Raw genomic sequence first — 17205 nt, 5'->3', positions numbered from 1 at the left:
CTGCTTGCTATGTTCTTTTAATGTAAACCGCATATAAATTGTAACTTGGAAAAAGATGTGTTTTTATTTCTTACCCGCATTAAAGTAGAACAACAAATAAAGTCTGTACATCTTTACAACTAAAAATCTCATTCAAAACACTGCACTACTCAAAGAAAAAAACTAGATTAACTGCATATTACTGTGTCACATTTACCATGCATTTAAGTAGATTTCTGAAAAGAATAAATCCCCAGAAAAATACTTGTAGGAATAAATAGAAGAACTCTTAAAATAACTTTATACCAATTAGGAATAAATAGAGGAACTCTTAAAATAACTTTATACCAATTATGAAAAAAATTATTAGAAAAACAAATTAAGTATAATTCTTGTTTTTATCACCTTTTAAGTGACCAAACATTCTTTGTTTTTTCAAACATTCATTGTTAAGAGATATATTATTAAACTATTATATTTAAAACTATTAAAAAGTTCTTATTTCCATCCTTCCTGAAACAATCAGGAGGAATACCCATTAAATGAAGTATAATTACACCAGAATTAAAATCTCTGAAGAATACCTTTTAAAAAAAAATGCCAAATAAAAGATGAAAAAAGAAAAACATCACATATATTGTTCTTACATGAACAAAGGTTATAATTTACTTATAATTCACTGTAAAAATGAGGGAAGCCAAATCACAGGAAACGTTAACAGTTGTTAAGAACGGTCACAATTTCGTCCTTTGTGATAATGATTCCTAGGATTCGAAGTAGTATCTCAGTTTTAATGACAATAGGCAAATCATTAATCTAAGTTTCATCCATAGGAAAAAGATTACACATAAGAAAGGCTCATTCTTGGCTTAGATGTAGGCAATGTGACAGAATTCTACTGGCCTAAACAAACAGTGTGTCTCAAAATTCATTAATGAATATCACTTCATTGGTCACCTTTATGGAAATCAATAAAACCACAAGCAGACTTATTAATTAATACCTAGGGAGAAGACGTGTACCACTGTCCTTGTTGAGTGGTGTATATATATATATATATATATATTTTTGTGTGTGTGTGAAAAAACAAACCGCAAAAAAACACTTTAATTCCAGCCTAACAGCGCCAGGTGCAATGTCTGGGGACAGACTCTGGGTACAATGCTGTGTGTCAACCACTCACACACGGCTCCAAGAAGGCCCCCAAGGGGGACTTACCTTCAGGGGGCTGAACCAAGGGGGGATGGGATGGCCCCAGAACAGGGGGCCGGGACAGGCATGGGGAAAGGGTGCTACTTCTTGGCAAAGGAGATCTTCATGGCGTTGTTCTGGGTGATCTTGAAGCCCTGAAGGGCGTCTCGAGCGGCCCCTGCCTGCACCTCATTGTCAAACTCCACGAAGGCGATGTCGTGCCGCCCAAGGACCAGCCGGACCTCCTTGAACCCAGGGAACTGGTTGAAAAGCATGGTTGAAAAAACATGGTTGAAAAGCATGAGCTCATTGGTCTCTTCCGGCAGGTTGGTAAGGAACAAGATGTGATTTGGGATTTTCTGAGAGGCTGGGCAGGTGGCATCTGCCCCAGCATAAGCTGCTGTGGCAGCATGGCCCCTCGGCGGGAGCTGGCCGGACACCAGGCCTGGAGGTGGGATCATGCCCTGGGGCAGCATATAGGGGGGCTGGCCCGGCATGTGGTGCACGATGCGGGGCGCCTGAGTCATCGGCGGCATGCCCGGGACAGGTCCTTGCACGGTGCCCACCACAGGGGTGGCCGCCCCTCCCTGCACGGCTTTTTTGGCAGCTGGGGTCTCCTGGCTCTTGGGCTTCCTCTTCTCCCGCTTGCGGTCCCGCTCCACGAAGGTGCCCTTCATCTTGGCAAGGATATCCGAGTCAGTCCTGGCGTATTGGATGCGCATGGGCTTGTCGCAGAAGGGGAAGCCCTGCATGGAACGCAGGGCGTTGGTGGCACTGCTGATCTCCCTGAAGATGACAAAGGCCTGGCCCCTCATCTTCAGACTTCGTGACACCAGGATATCCAGGATCTGGCCAAACTGGGAGAAGATGGCGTACAGGGATTTCTTCAGCTCATCCTTCCTGTTGATCTTCTCATTGAGATTGTTGATATAAATAGTGTGGTTGGGGCGGGTCTCGGGAACTGCCATGGAGTAAGTTGCTGAGGTAGGGAGAAAGAGTCTCAGCTCCCGCACACAGTGCCTGCTACGCTGCTGAGTGCTGACCACAAAACTTCCTCCTCTGAGTGGTATATTTTTAAGGGCAACCCTCTTACCGTCAAAAGTATCCTACTTGAATAAATAAATATTTCCCTTTTTTCAACTCTGTTAACCACGTTATTGTAACTTATCAAAAAGGGAGCAAACTCACCTCTCTGCACACAGCAGCTATCTGCGCTTCATCCATGCATGTCTCTGTGACAACATCAGTAAGTGATCCTCCAGCCAGGTACTCCATGACCACAAACAATTCATCTCCCACCAGGTAACTAAAAAAGAACATACAAAATACATCCACACTTTCACTTTTTTCTAAATATATGGCACTATTTATTGAAGATTTTCAATTATTAGATACCCTGATAAAAAAACCCAGAAAGCTGGTAGCTTTGATAGCTAGGAAGAACACAGAAAAGCTGCTTTGTAACAGCATAGAAAAGCAACAGAAGGTCATTATGATTTTCCTAAATCACTTTAAAATTTGCCCACAATTCTAACTTGAGTGTGTACATAGATTATTCCAATTAAAATAACCCTGTATGGTATGAATTTCCAGATGATGGAGGCTTCCAGGAGATGGAGACTGGAAAGTTAGGTAATTCACACAAGGTCACATAGCCAGTAGGTGACAGAACCAGAATCTGAAACTAAGTACAACTGGTCCCAAAGCTTATGACTTATCTTAACCACCCATGCTTTACTGACTTGAAATACTATTTTAAAAAGCAGAGAAATGTACCTGGAAAGTTTATTTCTATGAACATGGTCTCCAGAGGTAGGCCTAAAGTCTAAAAGTATGTTTTCTCTTAATCCATTCAAAACAAATTTAAATATGGAAATTTAAAAAAATCACCTATGTTTCCCTATCTGCAATACAATCACTACTGTAATTCTCACTTATTTTTCTACTATTCTTCTTTCATTCACATAGACATCCTGCTTTAAAAACAAATCTGTTGTAAGGGAATTTCCTGTTGGCCCAGTGATCAGGACTTCATACTCTCACTGCCAACCCGAGGGCAGGGAACTAAAATCCCATATGCTGCATAGTGTGGCCAAAAAAAAAAGTCTGTAAAATACATAATTTTCTTTTCTACTTTTTCTTCTGTTATTTAACATCAATTCCTAAATTATATGAGGTTCTGATAAACATGTTATTTTCCTAAGACAAAATCTGAAATAAAATTGACCTGAAGTGGCCAATCACCTCTGTATCAAGACATGAATCACAGCCAATCTTTCCTTAGTGTTTCTGCTCCTGATCATTTGTACTTGCTATGAGCACTAGTAGCAACGTCCTTCATTTAACTGCCTTCTCTTGATTGCCAACTGATACCTAAGTAGAAACGGGACCTTCTAAACTGTAACATGGGCTTCCCTGGTGGCTCAGTTGGTAAAGAATCCACCAGCAATGTGCGAGACCTGGGTTCAATCCCTGGGTTGGGAAGATTCCCAGGAGGAGGGCATGGCAACCCACTCCAGTATTCTTGTCTGGAGAATCCCCAAGGACAGAGGAGCCTAGAGGGCCACAGACCATGGGGTCACAAAGAGTCAAACATGATTCATTGACTAAGATCACAAACTGTAACATGCTATTTTCACCTCTCTCCCTACTTTTGAGTTTACTTTTCAGTGTTGACACTCAACCCTAGTCTGCCTAATCTCCAAAACCATTTTTCTCCCAATGTTTAAGAAATATTTCTATTTACCTGTCCAAGAAATTAACTATGTTGGGATTCTTTAATTCTTTCATCACCAGAATCTCATTAATGATCAACTCCTTCTTTGGTTGTTTCTGTAAATTAATCTGCTTAATAGCAACCTATGATGGAAACAGGAAAAAAATCAGAACAAGTTTCCTAATTCTCTTAGAAAATCATAAACACTAATAAGTTAATCATCTAATTTATTACCTACACCCTATACAGTGCGATTATAATTTACTCATAGGCAGTGATTAACTTCCACACTGCCTATGCACAATACAGAAGCCCCAATATTTTTAGATTTCTCTTGAAACCTAAACCCAAGGTCAGTCCAGTGCCAGGAATTAATCTTCTTTTCATCCAAACTGGGAAAATAGTTTTTAAAATATTTATTTATGAAACTAAACACATAATTACTTCTTTTTTCCCTTCAATAAGGAAGATACTATAAAATTCTCTAGAGTAATCCTTCAACATATTCAACTGAAAAAGAAATTTCTCATTGATTATTCACAGGCAGATCTAGGTTCTTCCTATAGGAAAAGCTAATGGTAACACCCAGAAGTATGAAAAAGTTGCTTACCTCTTGTCCCAATGCCACATCAGTAGCAGTGAAAACTGTGCCAGAAGCCCTAGGGAAAAAAAAGACACAAGCAGATTTAAGATTTCTAAATCATTCTCATTTATAACATCCAAAGACTTTATACTCAAAACACTTGAAAGGGGGTTAAAGAACACCAAAGACTGAACAGCTTTTAAAAAAGGTAAAAGCAAAAACAAAGGGGGGAAGAATAAGAAAAAGAGGTAATCCTAATGGCCAAAACTTATATTAGAAATTTGTCATAAATTTCAGACCTACAAAAATATAGAAAAAAGATCAGACAAAAAGAAATCAGTAACATATACTCATGGATTTATTTCCCTGCTTAAGAAACAAAGACCTACAAACAAATTTAAAGGTTCTTATGTGGCCTTTCCAAAGGCATCCCCCCCCCCCTTCCCCAGAGTAATCTGTGCTGGACATTCACTCTGCATTCGATGTGCATAACTGCCACATGTTTCTCTATACTTTACTAAGGACACAGGTGTGTACCACTACAGAAGATATTTAACGTATTTTTAAAACTTCATATAAATGATTTCATTTTATGTATTTTCCTATAATTTGCTTTTCTGATTCAACACTGAATTGAGGGCTATGGTCTGTGGGGTTGCAGAGTCAGATATGACTAAGCAACTAACACTTTCACTTTTTCATACTACTATTTATTTATCCATTATAAGGCTCAAGGATATTAACATTATTTTCAATTTTTTTGTTATTAAAACCAGAGGTGCAATTAAAATTTACTATTTAAAGGAAATTCATAAAATTTTTCAAGAAGACTTAAGCTTGCTCTCAAAACTCACAGAATACTTTTCAGAGTATTAACATTAAGAATTCAAGATGTTCATTTGCTCTCAACCAATAGAAAAGAAAAAGATTTCAGTTAGCATAGTTTTAAAATACAAATTATTGGGAATTCCCTGAGGGGCCAGTGGTTAGGCCTCTGAGCTTCCACAGTGGGAGACCTGGATTTGATCCTTGGTCAGGGAACTAACATCCCATAAGTCACGTGGCATGGCCATAAAATAAATGAATAAACAAATGATAATTTTTAAAAATACAAACTACTGAACAAAATCAGAAGGACAGGAGAATTAAAGAGTCATGATGTGACTAAAATGCATTTAAACAAAGAAAACACTATAAACTTGTAGTAAATTTTCTTACTGTCCTTTAAATATTTGGTGGACAATTTTCCCATTCATCTAATTTCTTACTACCAATGTGAAATCACACTTAAGAAGCAGCAATGTACAATCACTGCTAAGTAGTACAGTATTTTAATAGCATCTAGAAATAAGTTCATTACTTTCACACAAATCCAAGAATACTACTCAGAGAATACCATAAGTGTTCAATGTCAGTAGGCAAAAGAGATATCAAGCTGGACATCTAGAAAACAATGAATATTCTGGTAATACAGTTACAAAAACTTACCCTTGCCCAATTTTTTCATATCTTGTGTATTTTTTCTTAGGGTCACCTATGCTTACAATAGTTCCTATTTTAAACAAAAACAACAAAAAATTTGGAAACTCAGTCAAGCATTTTAAAATTGTAAACTAATTCTGATAACATTATTTCTTTTAATAAACCCCACTGATTTTAGAACATACATAACACTAAGTTTCAAAAATAATGTATGCTTCAAACACAAAATAAATAAGCAATAAAAATAAAAAAGTACCAGAAGCAAGAAGATCCATTATTTCCACTAGGTTAGACCTCCTAACGAATGTCTTGATTATCCTACCACTTTCTAAAAAAAGACGACATTACACAATGACCAACTATACTAGTCTTCCTGAGACTCAGGGGGTTCTTAGGATGTGGCATGTTAAGTTTTAAAACCTAACCAGTCAATTCCTGGGGAGAAGACAAGTTGGTCATCCTACTTTTCATACTCCACTGAAATGTATCAATATTAAACTAACAGTAAGTTTATAAAACTACTTACTATGAGAAAAAATATATATAAAACATCCAAATGAAAAACCCTAATGGCTTTTCTAACTCTTCTATATCTATCTTTCAATATATTTAGTAAATCACTTATTACTATAAAGATTCAGTTCAGTTCAGTTCAGTCGCTCAGTCGTGTCCGACTCTTTGCAACCCCATGAATCACAGCACGTCAGGCCTCCCTGTCCATCACCAACTCCCGGAGTTCACTCAAACTCATGTCCATCGAGTCGGTGATGCCATCCAGCCATCTCATTCTCTGTCGTCCCCTTCTCCTCCCACCCCCAATTCTTCCTAGCATCAGACTCTTTTCCAGTGAGTCAACTCGACGCATGAGGTGGCCAAAGTATTGGAGTTTCAGCTTCAGCATCAGTCCTTCCAATGAACACCCAGGATTGATCTCCTTTAGAATGGACTGGCTGGATCTCCTTGCAGTCCAAGGGACTCTCAAGAGTCTTCTCCAGCACTATAAAGATTACTCTAATATAAACTAATCATACATCTGTTTAAGAAAAGTTCACAAAGTCACAACTAAGAAACAGGTTTTAAAATTAGGATTTTGTTTAAGAAAAAGTATGATTTTGTACATAAAATCCTAACAGAGTCTTATTACAAGTAAGTCCAAGCATGAGAAAATCACACTAAATTTTCACTTAAACTTTCACAAGGTAAAAGGAGAGAGGGACATATCAAAGAAATTCACAAAAATAAACCAATTTTGTATAGGTACTCAGCCTCAAGCCTACAGTCAATCTGTAATATTTTTCCTTGATGCCTCTAGGTCAGTGTTCTTTATAACTGTAGTGGCTATAGACTTGTAATGAGATACTACTGCTACCCGCTCTCTGGCCTGAGTGTATTATTTCCAGTGCTTGATCCAGGCCAATGATAGTTGATGGATGAAAATGGAGGAAAAAAACACATTTTATGCTTACACATATTATCTAGATAAGACATTTGGTTTAGTTATTTAGGGACATTTTGTATTCTACAGGTATGCATAAATATATACAAACTACCTTTGATAAAGTTTCCAATTAGGACCCTTCGATTTGGCCCTCTGAGAAGAAGTATTGCTCCCCAAAATACTGACTACTGCAAAGACACTGCTCATGTGTTGGCATATAATAATAAGCAGGCAAAGAAGAGTATTATTTTGGCTTTACTACATTAACAGAAGCTGTTGTTCCTAGGAGAAAGCAATTTAAGCCAAAAATATAAGGTATAAATTAAGACCTATCCAGGCCAAATGTTTCAGGGGCTGTTAACAATTTAATAATAATGTAAAATGTAGGCAACATACTTAATTTCTCCATAATCTCTTCATCTGTCATTTTGGCCTTCTTTTTCTGTTTGTCTGAAGTCTTGGCACCACCATCAACATTAGAATCACCAACTGGTGCAGGAATAGGATCAATTACAGATCGTGTATAAATCTGCAGAGAAACAGTTAATTACTAAGACTTAAAGAAAAATATTTTTAGGTATTCTTAACCGGCACACTATTCAGTTCTTTGATACAGAAACTAAGTTGTTCTCAGTGTTCTAAAGAATGAGAGTAATACTTTCAGACTTGTTTTACCAAAGACTGGTAACTAAGAGGCAATGTGAAACATTTTTCTTAGGAACATCATAAACATATGTTACAAGTTTGTATAGCAAGACAGAAGATCTGTAAATGAAATTTAAGTGCAGTCAGATCAAAAATAATGTGCCAGAAATGAAAAAGAAAGAAATACAACTTTAAAAATCATATTTTTTCTACAAGAGAGAAATAAAGAGCAAAATAATGGAAATCCTGATGCTGCAATGTGAAAGTGTCAGTCACTCAGTCATGTCTGACTCTTTGCGACCCCATGTACTGTAGCCCCCCAGGCTCCTCTGTCCATGGGATTCTCCAGGCAAGGATACTGGAGTGGGCTGCCATTTCCTTCTCCAGGGGATCTTCCCGACCCAGGGATCGAACCCAGTGTCCTGCACTGTAGGCAGATTCTCTTCTGTCTGAACCACTAGGGAAGCATAACTATTATTAATTTCCACAAACATTTTTACACAAATATAATTTCTATCATTTCATTTCAAACAGACAACTCTAAATGGTAAAGAAAATAGAGCGCTCTTATCGATGAGGATACAATGGCAGTCAGGGTTTTACACCTGCTTACTGTGCCAACACCTCACCATGCTCTACTGACTTTATCTCCGTTAGTACAGGGAGGAGGACAGGACTCGTGCTGTCTCTGTCTAACATTGTCATTGTTAAAATTCTCCCATATCTGTTAGAAATTACACTCCTGGGAGCCTCTTGAACGATACTAATGCTTTAATAGAAATGTTAAATGGGAGATAAAATACATGCTTTGGATAAGAGGTAAGATCCAAGTTCTAGACTTAGTACTTTTCTGCACTGAGATAAACAGAGAAAGGCAGAAAAACAGATGAGCTCTCTGGAAGAGACGGTGTAATGCAGAAAGAAAACACAATGTGCATTTTAACTTTTAAAGACCCATTCAATTTTAATTTTCAAAAAAACTAGTTTTTTGATGAATGGTATTTAGGTAAAGATCTCCTAGTCAGATCCCCCATATTAAAATATTTTCAGCAGGAGGACTTTTTAAAAATCGTACATGCATGTATGCTCAGTCATGTCCGACTATTTGTGACCCCGTGGACTGTAGCCCACCAGGCTCCTCAGGAGCCTATCTCCTCCTATGATATTTCCCAGGCAAGCATACTGGAGTGGGTTGCCATTTACTTCTCCAGGGAATCCTCCTGACCCAGAGATCATATCCTGCATTGGCAGGTGGATTCTTTACCACTGAGGCCAACTGGGAAACCCTTTTAAAAAACCACTGGAAACCAAATACAGACTGCTGTTTTTAAAACTCACATGCACAGACACACAACCCAGTTCATTAATCAGAAACTCACTGATTTTGTATGATCTGGTCGTGGGGCAATAACAGGAGGAGGAGTCTCTTCATCATCGTCATCTTCCTCTGTTACTACTGCTGATGTTTCCGATCCCTTGGTGTTCAGCTGCATTTATCACATAAGCAAAGTAAGGGAGACCAGTCAAACAACAATAGATGAAAATACATCTATCTCTTTTTTTAACATACTTTAAAATATATTTACTAGCTTACTTCAAAGCAATAAAACCTTACTGGTTCTAATCTAATCATTTTAAAAGGTAATTCCATACATTACAGAAAAGTTTATGAAACAAATGTATACAGTAAATACCAAGTATTCTTAAGAGAGAATACTATTTAGAAAATTTTATACCCTTTAAGCAAGCCCAAAAAGTAAACAATCACTTCATTTGTTAAGACCAAAAACAAAAATCGACTGGGCTTTGTATAAGTCAGAGTTTTTCAGTTATTTAAAACAGCCAGATTCAACAGAAAAGTGTTGGCTAACAAAGCAAAAGAGAAAGGCATTATCCTTTATACAGAGTGTATTGTTTGCCAGGTGGGTGCTAGATATGGATTTTACACGTTATTATATATAGTGTTCAAATAACTCCAGGAGACGGTTTCCTCCTAACTGAGGAATCGAAAATAAAACAGCTATTATTTGCAGGAGGTGTTTGTGCTTACATGGTATCTTAGATGAAGTCTCACACAACTCTGAAGATTCTGACAGGCTTCTTATTGTTCAGTATATTTCCATAGTCTAGATTCGGTAAGATGGTGCCAGAGGAAAACGCTGGCAAGTTCTTTGTATTCATGGTTATACATGAAAACATTATCAAAAGTAATTAAATTGCTCTAACGATCGTAAGTTTTAGTTACTTTAAGTATCATTAGAGGAAATTCTATTTGCTTAACACAGTTCCCTCAACTAATCAAGTACCTATCTAAAAGCATATATCAAGTAGTTATTTCTGAAGGTTGTTAATTTATTTTGAAAAGTAAAAGAAAAACTAAGATTTGTTTTGGGTAACTTAAAACAAGAGCTGTAAGAAATAACATATTAACTTACTGCTGGTGTTCCAGAAGGGAAGCCATCTTTCTCTGAATACAAAAGAGAAAATAATGCTAAGTGAACAATTCAAAAAATAAAATGACTTTTACACAAAAAAGGAAGAAAAGACAAAAGCAAAGCAAGTGAAATGTTCTTACACTGATATCATTTTGAGTTGAATTAAAACTTAAGAAAAATAATATCAGTTTTTAAATAAGAATTTACATAAGACCGTAAACCTCAAATTTAATAGAACTCTGTAAATTTGCTAAAAGTCACTGAATTGCAAACATCAAGTGGGTGAATTTTAGAGCATAAAATTATACCTTAATTAAAAAATTTTACTGGAAACTATACCTATATTTATTAAAAATAAAACAGAAACTTATTCATAATGATATTTTTCTCCAGCAAACTGCCTATCAAGAAACTTAGAGAAACCAACAGTAATTGTATAAAGGAAAATTATTGACATAAATCTTGATCAATATGAAAGCAAATCCCTGAAGGCAAAACCACAGTTCATGAAGACTAAATACCACAATATTCATTCTGGAATTAGAATAGCAAATTTTGTATTATACTTTAAAATGCTCAGACACACAAACACACACACCATTTTCTGATCAGACACCGATTTTAAAAAATTATTCACTTATACATTATTCATTTAACTGCATTTACTAATTGCAGTTGGGAATAAATCTGACCTTTTGCTAAGGATGTACTACTAGACTATGTAAAAAGGTCTATATTTGCCAGGTGGACCTTATTGGTTCTGAAAGGATATAATCAAATAAGTATAATCAATTAAAACTAAATGTATAATCTTAGCTCAATCATATTATTTCTTAAAACTACATGTATGATTTAAGAGGGCAAAGAAACAAATGATAACCCATGATGTAATTAGCAAAATCCACACTGAGGAAAAACAGGACAAATGATTCTTTAACAAACTGCAAGGAAAAGACAGCATGATGCTAACATGAGGGCAGGAAGCCTACATAACAAAGAGATTTAAGAGACACAATAATCGACTATAATGTATGGATTTTTTTTCTAGTCCTTATTTGAACAAAAGAACTTAAAAAAAAAATCCACTATTCTCCAGTTCCTACCTGATGATATTCCAAATCTGAAGAATAAATTCTTTGAGTTTTATATCTATACATGTGATGGGTTTCAATTTTTGAGTGGAAAACATTTTTTACTTCAAAGTCTGTGTATTTATATACAGTAAAATAACCTGTCGCACTAGCAATAAATATATTTCTAGTTTGAAAATGTCTGTAAATCAGCCTCTTTCCCATCTGTTGCTGGAATTCATTCAAAAGCAGTGAAGAGAAAAAACAAATAAATAAAAGGCCAAAATATCCACTTTTGGCAAAACTAAGAGATTAATATAATCTCCAGACTCTAAATTATACATAAGAGCTGCCCCCACTGGTTTACAAAAGGCAGATCTATGCAGGGGAAAAAGTAGAGACAACCACCATAGCGTAGCTCTTATTTTTCCAGAAGCAATCTTTTTATCTAGAAGTGCTCCATAACTCTGCATTCCCAGTTAAGTGAGCCTGTTACCATGGTCTGATGTCTTACCAGGAGGAGTAAAGCTCAGATACTTCTGCTTCACTGTATTAGAGTCATAGAACTTCAAGACGTCCAGCACTGCCTGAGGATTCTTCTTCTGCTCTAGTTTGGTGATATTGGAGGTCTGCAGTAATCGAGCCCACTGTTCTGGCATGCCCTAAAGAAAAGATATTCGGAAATTAGTTGAATTGCTCTAGTAAAACCAATTTCCAGAGGAAAGTGACAAAATATATAAAACAAATCAACCTACACAATTGCAGGTTTGACTAAATTCTAAAAGGTCTAGGTTTCTAAATCTATGTTGCAAATTATAATCAAGAGCCTCAGCTCCCTAGGAAAAGGAAACATCCAATCACAAACACTTCTGTACAAAGAGAAAAGCACTAAGAATTCACAGTTTATATGTGGACAGAAAAGAATACTTGAAGGAAAAGTTTGAGCTCTGCTTTATAAACGCGTTCCACCTAGGTAAACTTACAGTGAATTCTCCAGTAACAGCATCAAAGCCAACATGGATGGTATGCTCAAAATCCGACGGAGGAGAAATTTCTGGTCTTTCCTTCTCTTTCTTCTTACTTCCTACAAGATATTTTTTAAAAAGCCTTTTAAAAGGTACTGGTAATCATGCTTATAGTCTTCCCCAAACAGACTAGGAACAAAATTATTCTAAAAAACACTGGCTGATAGGAAGCTGATAAATCAAGTATAGAAATCTCATGGGTGTGGGGTGGGGTGGGTGGAGGGGGGAGGGAGTGGGAGGAGTGAAGGGTATAGTCAACCAGTGACATGACCAAGATAATCATGATGGCGTGATCACTGAACTAGAGCCAGACATCTTGGAATGTGAAGTCAAGTGGGCCTTAGAAAACATCACTACAAACAAAGCTAGTGGAGGTGATGGGATTCCAGTGGAGCTATTTCAAATCCTGAAAGATGATGCTGTGAAAGTGCTGCACTCAATATGCCAGCAAATTGGAAAACTCAGCAGTGGCCACAGGACTGAAAAAGGTCTGTCTTCATTCCAATCCCAAAGAAAGGGAATGCCAAAGAATGCTCAAACTACCGCACAATTGCACTCATCTCACAAGCTACTAAAGTCATGCTCAAAATTCTCCAAGCCAGGCTTCAGCAATATGTGAACCGTGAACTTCCAGATGTCCAAGCAGGTTTTAGAAAAGGCAGAGGCACCAGAGATCAAATTGCCAACATCCGCTGGATCATGGAGACCCAACAACAGGCCTGAATAAAAGTGCTCAGGACAGAAGAGACAGTCCCTTAGAATATTGCTTCTTTCATTAATAAAAAAGTACACTTCACATACTGAACAATTTGGAAAACAAAGTCTATCAAGCCCTCTTTCACTATTTATCTAGAAAGAGCAATTTACATTACTAAGATTATGGATAACATACACCATGTGAACAGGTAGTTTACAAGGACCATGTTTTTTTGTGCAACTCTCTTCCTTTTTATTGATGTTAATAACTGTTATATTTTAAGATTTCCCAGTTTTTCTGTGGTTCTACCAATTATTTTTACAACATTTCTGCCACAACTATCTCTGTAAATTCAAACACATCAGTTCCATATTTTCCCTCCACCTAACCACCTTGCGCTCAGATTCTTTCACTTAATCTGCAGCAATTTATGTCAAGACTTCTGGCAGAGCTATTAGTCCCAGGTCATTCCTTCACTTTTATGCTGCGCTAGAATCGACTTTTTGTATTCTATGTTCTTTTCTTCTTGGTCTACATCCTTGTTTTAATTGATAGCTCATAACTAATTGTACATATATTTAGATCAAAAATACCACACTCCTCTGAATTTCTTCTAATTTTCAGTGTTGCTATTTAGAAGACCAATGCCACTTTCTCATTTTGAACTACTGTTGAAAATCAACTGATTATATATATACACAGGCTTTCTGGATGTTCAACTCTGTTGCAATAATCTCCTTTATGTCTGGCTCAGAGGTTAAAGCGTCTGCCTCCAACGCGGGAGACCCGGGTTCGATCCCTGGGTCGGGAAGATGCCCTGGAGAAGGAAATGGTAACCCACTCCAGTATTCTTGCCTGGAGAATCCCATGGACGGAGAAGCCTGGTAGGCTACAGTCCACAGGGTCGCAAAGAGTCGGACACGACTGAGCGACGGAACGAACGGACGGATGTCAATCAGACTGGATTATTGTAGTTTTATAACAAGCATTGAAACTATTAATATATATAGTATAAGCCTTTTCTTTTTTAAAAAATTGTTTGGCTCCATCCTAGGTCTTTTGCATTTCCATGTGAATTTCAGAGTAAGTTTGATATTTTCTTTAACAAGTCTACTGGGATTTTGATTGAGACTGCACTGAATCTATAGATCATTTTAGGAAGAACTGATTTAATAACAATATTGTATCTTCCAATCCATGAAAGTAATGACTCTCTCCATTTATTTAGGTTTTTTTCACTCCTCTCAGCAATGTTTTATAGTTATCAACGTACAGATCAGTTACTGCTTCTGTCTGATTTCTGGCACAGTATTTCAAAAAGTCTGATGCTATTGCAAATGGTACAGTTCTTTAAATTTTGATTTTCAATTGTTCACTGATGGCACAGAAAAACACAATTGATTCTTAAATACTGATCATGTATCCTGAAACCTTACTATGAAGCCTTACTTTTTTGTTCTAGTAGCATTTTTGTACCTCATCACAGGATTACCTAAAAAAATTCAATCATGCTGCTGATGAATAAAGACAGGTTTACTTCTTCCTTCCCACTTTGGACTCCTTTCATTTCTTTTTCTTGCACTGGCTAGAACCTTTAGTACACTGCTGAATAAAAGTGGTGAAAGGTGAAATCAGGAAATCCTTCCTGATCTTAGGAAAAGCCATTAATTTTACCATCTAATTTGATGCCACGCTAGGTTTGTCAGAAATGTTAAAGGCATTTCCTTCTATTTCAAATTGGCTGAATGCTTTGATCAGAAATGAATATTGGATTTTGTCAAATGTTTTATCAATTTTTATTGGTATTCTCAATAAATTAACTTTTTATTTCATTGATTTTTCTGCATTTTTCATTTCACTAATTTTACACATTGACTTTTATTACTTCTTTTCATCTACTTACTTAGGATCTCACCTGCTCTTCCTTTCTAGTTTATTGAAATGACTTAACTGAAATCACCGATTTGAAATTTTTCTTTTCTAAAATGGATGTTTAATACTATAAACGTCCTCTAAGTACTGCTTTAGCAGTATCATACAGATACTGGTGTCTTAAGCTTTCATTTGCATTCAGTTTAACATATTTTCTAAATAGTCTTTAATTTCTTCATTTCTTTGGAAATGTTTTTACTTTCCAAATATTTCCAGAGAACTTTTCTGTTGAGTGAGAACTAATTTTTAACTTAATTGCATGGCAGTCATAGAATATACTTTGTGATTTGAATCTTCCTAAGTTTACTGAAACTTTAAAAATGGCCACAGATGTGATATCCTGGTAAATGTTCCACACTCACTTAAAAAGAATGGAATATTCTATAAACTGGTCAAGTTGCTTGATAGAAAAAATAGAAAACTGCTAAAACTATCAATTATCATGAGCAGTGTACTGGAATATGCAACTGTATTTGCCTATTTCTTCTTGAAATTCTTTATTCGCTTCATGTAATTTGAAGCTCTGCTATAAAGTGCATAAATACTTAGTTTGATTAAACCATTTTGATGAATATATCCTATTATTATTATAACTTATTCCTCAGCCTTTAACTATTTAGAGAAATATTTCTTGGTCTCACGTCTACTTCATCTGAGATTAACACAGCCAGTCCAGTTTTCTTTCCACTGTTAGCATACTTTAAACAATTATTTATTTTAACCTATTTTGTGACTTTATATTTTTAAAGTGGATTTCTTATAGGTTGCGTATATACTTAGCTCTGCTTTCAGTTCAGTTCAGTTCAGTCACTCAGTCGTATCCGACTCTTTGCGACCCCATGAATCACAGCACGCCAGGCCTCCCTGTCCATCACCAACTCCCGGAGTTCACTCAAACTCATGTCCATCGAGTCGGTGATACCATTCAGCCATCTCATTCTCTGTCGTCCCCTTCTCCTCCCGCCCCCAATCCCTCCCAGTGTCAGAGTCTTTTCCAGTGAGCCAACTCGTCGCATGAGGTGGCCAAAGTATTGGAGTTTCAGCTTTAGCATCAGTCCTTCCAATGAACACCCAGACTGATCTCCTTTAGAATGGACTGACTGGATCTCCTTGTAGTCCAAGGGACTCTCAAGAGTCTTCTCCAACACCACAGTTCAAAAGCATTAATTCTTCCGCGCTCAGCTTTCTTCAGTCCAACTCTCACATCCATACATGACCACTGGAAAAACCACAGCCTTGACTAGACGGACCTTGGTTGGCAAAGTAATGTCTCTGCTTTTTAATATGCTATCTAGGTTGGTCATAACTTTCCTTCCAAGGAGTAAGCGTCTTTTAATTTCATGGCTGCAATCAGCATCTGCAGTGATTTTGGAGCCCCCCAAAATAAAGTCTGACACTGTTTCCACTGTTTTTCCATCTATTTCCCATGAAGTGATGGGACCAGATGCCATGATCTTAGTTTTCTGAATGTTGAGCTTCAAACCAACTTTTTCACTCTCCTCTTTCACTTTCATCAAGAGGCTTTTTAGTTCCTCTTCACTTTCTGCCATAAGGGTGGTGTCATCTGCATATCTGAGGTTATTGATATTTCTCCCAGCAATCTTGATTCCAGCCTGTGCTTCTTCGAGCCCAGCATTCCTCATGATGTACTCTGCATATAAGTTAAATAAGCAGGGTGACAATATACAACGTTGACGTACTCCTTTTCCTATTTGGAACCAGTCTGTTGTTCCACATCCAGTTCTAACTGTTGCTTCCTGACCTGCATACAGGTTTCTTAGCAATCTGTTATTCTTTGCCTTTTAAATGGAGTGTCTAGATCAGTTACATTTAATATGACTACTACAGCTGGGTTTAAACCCATCATCCTTTTGTTTCCTAATGGTCTCTATTCTCTGTTTTCACTTCCTTCTTCTTCTTTTGAATTAGCTATATATTTTTTATAATTAGTTTTTGTCTGCTTTGTTTTTTTAAGCTATAGTTTTCTATATACCATAAAGTTCTCCTACTTA

At 36.7% G+C, this 17205-nt stretch overlaps 1 protein-coding gene and 1 pseudogene across 2 annotated transcripts in view; both read right to left on the bottom strand.

Moving 5' to 3' along the window:
* Positions 1-17205, bottom strand: part of PAK2 (p21 (RAC1) activated kinase 2) — an 87598-nt gene that overhangs the window by 16305 nt on the left and 54088 nt on the right. For both annotated transcript variants that reach the window (XM_055405016.2, XM_055405094.2), the window contains exons 3-11: positions 12523-12623; positions 12054-12201; positions 10470-10501; positions 9414-9521; positions 7786-7918; positions 5958-6021; positions 4497-4545; positions 3917-4029; positions 2359-2476 (exon numbers count right to left, since the gene is read on the bottom strand). In XM_055405016.2, coding sequence (XP_055260991.1) covers positions 2359-2476; positions 3917-4029; positions 4497-4545; positions 5958-6021; positions 7786-7918; positions 9414-9521; positions 10470-10501; positions 12054-12201; positions 12523-12623 — 866 coding nt within the window. The remainder of the gene's footprint in view (positions 1-2358; positions 2477-3916; positions 4030-4496; positions 4546-5957; positions 6022-7785; positions 7919-9413; positions 9522-10469; positions 10502-12053; positions 12202-12522; positions 12624-17205) is intronic.
* On the bottom strand, positions 591-2339 carry LOC129542600 (U1 small nuclear ribonucleoprotein A pseudogene; annotated as a pseudogene).

Source organism: Moschus berezovskii, chromosome 1 (assembly GCF_049115385.1).
Source record: "Moschus berezovskii isolate FMDL1 chromosome 1, NW_MosBer_1.0, whole genome shotgun sequence".
Lineage (NCBI taxonomy): Eukaryota > Metazoa > Chordata > Mammalia > Artiodactyla > Moschidae > Moschus > Moschus berezovskii.
The sequence above is the reverse complement of the archived record's forward strand: the minus strand, read 5'-3'. Positions and strand labels throughout refer to the sequence as shown.